Below are 4327 nucleotides of genomic sequence, written 5' to 3'. Positions count from 1 at the left end.
TTTATTAGCATATCGAGTTTGTGATCAAATACACTACTCATAACATCTCTCAATTATTATTCTTAATTTTAGAAGAATATAACTTAACTTCTAAAATATTTTTAATATCATTTGATAATGCTAGTTCTAATATTACAATGAACTTAAATTTATATGTCAATTTGTTATTTATGATTTGTCTTTTTATATTCACTACATATGTGTTTTAAATTTATGTATTTAAGATAAATTAAAAATTTTAAGAAAGCAAATTATGTCAATTAAAATTGCTATTTTTATTACGGTCTTATCCTAATATATATAATAAAATAATGGGGTAGTTTTTATAAAATTAATAGAATGAGATCTAAATTTTTTTTACGTAATATATCAATATGTTGGAATTTAAGGTATCAATTATTATAAGATTTATTTCAATATAAAAAATTATTATATTTATTTTTTTACATATAAAATATTTATTTTCACACTAATGAAATATATATAATAGTATTTGAAAAAATTATAAAATATTTAATGATGCAACCGAATAATTTTCTACATTTATTATCCGACTTCTCATTTAGTTATAATAAATTTTTATAGTATAATTTTTATTTTAAATACATATATTATAAATAAAATTTTATTTCTTTACGTATTAACAATGAAAAAATAGGAAAAATATTTTTATCATATTTATTTAGTTGTATTCGTTTTATATGAAATATTAATTATGTATTATGATAATTTAATTCCATTTAAATATTCTTATTTTTTATCACATTAATATTATATAAAATATAAAAAATAATTTATATAATATTTATGAAAATTATAATTTAAAATATAGATTAGAAATTAATATATCTAAAACTTAAAAAATTAATAGCAATAATAATTTAAAATTTATAAAATCATAAATTTTATTACGAGAATAGATCCGATCCGACCAAATTACTAATGTAGTTACCTACAAATAGTATATTATTACTAATGTAGTTATCTATAAGATGTATTATTACTAGGAATGTACAAAAGTACTTACCATAAATGGAGTTATTTATTTACTTATATCTTCAAATTAAGAGGCAAGTACTTTTGTACATTCCTAGTAATAAACATCATTTGTAGATAACTAAATTAGTAATAACTACATCGTTTTTCGAATGGTATGGTAATGTGATAATACACTATTTGTAGGTAACTACATTAGCAATTTGATGGTCGGATCGGGTCTAATATTGGTATGTGCATTTTATATTCATGAGAATTTTCAAGTTCCAATTTGAAAATTATTTTACGATTTAATTTGATTTTAGTGAAATAAATAGTCGAATTTTGATATTCTACGATAGTGATCATAGAAGACTTCATTCTCTCTATCATAATAAAAGAAATTATAGTTTATCTAATTAATACTATGAGAATAAAAAATGAAACTGAATAATAATATTTCCTAAGACAATAAAGATAAAAAGATAAACAAACTATATTAGCTTTGATTCTTTTATATCATAAGGGTAGATACGAAAACAATTTAGATAAGTACAAAGAATTTTTATATTTTTATAAATTTATAAATTTAAAAATATTTTTTAAAATAAAAAATAATAATTGTGAATTTTTGTAAATCATGAACTAAATCGAAATCGATGATTTAAATCGTAAATTATATTCATCTTAGATGATTAAAATTAAAATTTAATATTTTTAAAATTATTAAATTATTGGATCGTCGAATCATCGAACCATCGAACCGTGTCAATTTAAACCGTTGAATCGTGGTTCGATCTGATCGGGGTCATGAAGATGGAAGTCGATAGAACCTCAACCATACTACATATACCTCAACCAGAAGAGCATCCGAAGTTCTCTGGCCCTTTGCTTGGGTCTTCTCAGTCTCCTCTCTCTTCTACCTCTGGCTGCTGCCTAGCAGCAGTGGAGAAGAGAGAATCGGCCTGATTTCCAGTAATTGTTCTTCTTTATTTGCAAAAAATTTAATTTTTTTCACTACTTCTTTCCATTTTTATTCCTACTCTAATCAACAACGCAGGCAGCCAAAAGGCCATGCCGCCTCCTGGTTACTTCCAGTATCCCCCCTCGCCCTCGGGTGTCCATTCGTCCCCCTCACCTCACCACTCCATGAGGTCTCCGGCCGCCACCTCCGATAGAGAAAGGTTCCTCCTTTTTTTCTCACGGTTCTTGTCTTTTGTCCGATTGGGGATCGGTGAAACATATCCGCTTGACTTCATTTCATCCCGCTGTTTGTTTGGGATTTGATAGCTGGGAGGATTCTTGAATGATTTCTGATTTTTTTTTTTTTTTTTTTGTGTTTTCCGGAATTCTTTGGGGATTGGTTTTATTTGGGTGCTTGGTGATATTTGTTTTGTACTTTAAATTGATTAAGTTGGTTCACCCACGAAATTTGTTTGCTTATTGTCATACAATGTGGATGTCTTCAATTGGATTTGTGTTCTTGTTATAATAACGCATGTTGCTTTGCCTACTGAGAAAAGCAATGAGTTTACTTTATCATATTAGTTCAATTTTCTGCACTTTTGATTGGTTGATATGATATTGGGCATGTTTCAAGCCTCTTTGACCTGGTGGTGACTTTTGAATTTGCGTGGAGTCTGCATTACATATCTTTAATAAAGTTCCTTGCAATTGAGTAACTTTACTCAATTTAGCAACTGATATAAAAAATGTAGAAAATACATTGGGCACTGTGGGTTCCTTTTCAAAATTTAGTAGTTAATTTGAATGCCATTAGCATTGGGAAACAGACTTCTTGTTGGTTTTGTAGTGTGCTTTAGTGGCATGTTTTTATGTTTTGTCCAATACTGCAGGTATTTAGCTGAACTACTTGCTGAAAGGCAGAAATTGGGGCCATTCCTACAAGTACTACCATTATGTTACCGGCTTCTAAACCAAGGTGTGCTTTTCTATGCTTCCGGGCTGTCATTGTAACAACCTTATGCCTATTTTATCTTCTCACGGCTTCTGATATGATATCGTTTTCTTATTATCTATAATTTGGAAACTGTAAAAATTCATTTTCATCATTTTACTTAGTAGCTGTTATTGTGTTTATTATTCTAGCTATTTCCATTTTAGTAATCTTAGTTATTCATACTTAAGCAAAGTTATATGGTCTTACAGCTTGCGTACTGATGGAATTGTAGGTGAACTCTCTTTCTTTTCTTTTGAAAACAGTCATTTTTTGCCTTGAATTTCTTCTCTTCTTGACCTTCTGTTTTTAACCTTCAAAAATGTTTAACCTATTTGTTTCCAGTTATTTTTGTATATAAATAGATTTTTTTTAATTAACTGACTTCTCTTAGATAAATTAATTTCTGCTGCACCCATCTTCATTGCTTGAACCCAATTTTGTCCTTTTGTATTTTATTTCTATTTGAATGCCAACTTAGTGTAAGTGCAAAAAAAACATTCAAACTAGTTTGTATTTTACCATTTCATTTGATAGATTGAAAAGAAAATTCTGCAGCAAGTGACAATAAAGCTTCTCTCCATCTCCAGCCAAATAATTTTTTTTTTGTCTCAATTAAGATAGTAATTATTATTGCAGAAATCATGCGGGCTTCTGCTTTTGTATCTAACCCAACATTTGTTGATCATGAGAGAATTGAGCATGCTTCTCCTCTAAGGTTGACTGGACACCCATTAGGTATTGGACCCATGGATCTGGAAGGACGGTCAGGAATGCACACGGAGGTAATGCTGCTATCGCTTTTAGAACCAGAGGCAATGCAATTTCATGTTCGATCTCTGAATTCATTCATCTCCTATGTGCATGTTGATGGAATTATATCCTTACTGTTAGCCTAGCAGACCACTAATCATTGTATTTAAACCATTTAAAATTTTCTTTGAACTCATTTTAGCTCTGACTTTTATTCTGAATGTGTGCTATGTTCCACTCTACTCAAAAGTCCTAATGCAGAAGGTTTCAGTTAGATATTATTTAGCTCACGAATAACTAGCATTGGCGGTAGAAAATACATAAGCTTCAGTCCTCAAGAATGGCATATCACTATTATAATGTGAATAAAATTATGAAAACAGTCAGCATTATGAATTATTCTTCTTTGTCTGTGTATGAAGATCACAGCTTCTACCTTTTATTTAATGCCTATAAAAAAATTCTCCCACTTGTTCGTTGCATCAACTTGGTATTTGTTATGGGAAAAGCAAAATAGATAAGGAACTGCCAGCTACTTGACTTGGCTTGGTTCTCAGTTTGGGGAAGTTGATTGGAGGTAGGTTGAGGTGGGCTGAGTTTGGTTGTATTTAGAAAGAGAGCCTAATTAACTCATCCAAACTT

The 4327-nt window shown here is 29.3% G+C and overlaps 1 protein-coding gene across 1 annotated transcript; it reads left to right on the top strand.

The window, feature by feature from the left end:
• The first annotated feature begins 1842 nt into the window (after positions 1-1842).
• On the top strand, positions 1843-3831 carry LOC141829100 (KH domain-containing protein At1g09660/At1g09670-like). The gene is made up of 4 exons (XM_074716519.1): positions 1843-1950; positions 2036-2159; positions 2832-2917; positions 3572-3831. The coding sequence occupies exons 2-4, from the start codon at positions 2050-2052 to the stop codon at positions 3829-3831; spliced, it is 456 nt and encodes a 151-aa protein (XP_074572620.1). The 5' UTR covers positions 1843-1950; positions 2036-2049.
• The last annotated feature ends 496 nt before the right edge of the window (positions 3832-4327 follow it).

The sequence above is a fragment of the Curcuma longa genome, chromosome 5 (genome assembly GCF_044706935.1).
Source record: "Curcuma longa cultivar G26 ecotype Majalengka, Jawa Barat chromosome 5, ITB_CL_G26_1.1, whole genome shotgun sequence".
NCBI classification, from domain to species: Eukaryota; Viridiplantae; Streptophyta; class Magnoliopsida; order Zingiberales; family Zingiberaceae; genus Curcuma; species Curcuma longa.
The sequence above is the reverse complement of the archived record's forward strand: the minus strand, read 5'-3'. Positions and strand labels throughout refer to the sequence as shown.

What these genes read in the sequence shown, in the direction of transcription:
- LOC141829100 (XM_074716519.1), top strand. Translation starts at nt 2,050, where the DNA reads ATGCCGCCTCCTGGTTACTTCCAGTATCCCCCCTCGCCCTCGGGTGTC. An exon ending in GCCACCTCCGATAGAGAAAG is followed by an intron (nt 2,160 to 2,831) that starts GTTCCTCCTTTT and finishes CCAATACTGCAG; the next exon opens with GTATTTAGCTGAACTACTTG. An exon ending in TTACCGGCTTCTAAACCAAG is followed by an intron (nt 2,918 to 3,571) that starts GTGTGCTTTTCT and finishes TTATTATTGCAG; the next exon opens with AAATCATGCGGGCTTCTGCT.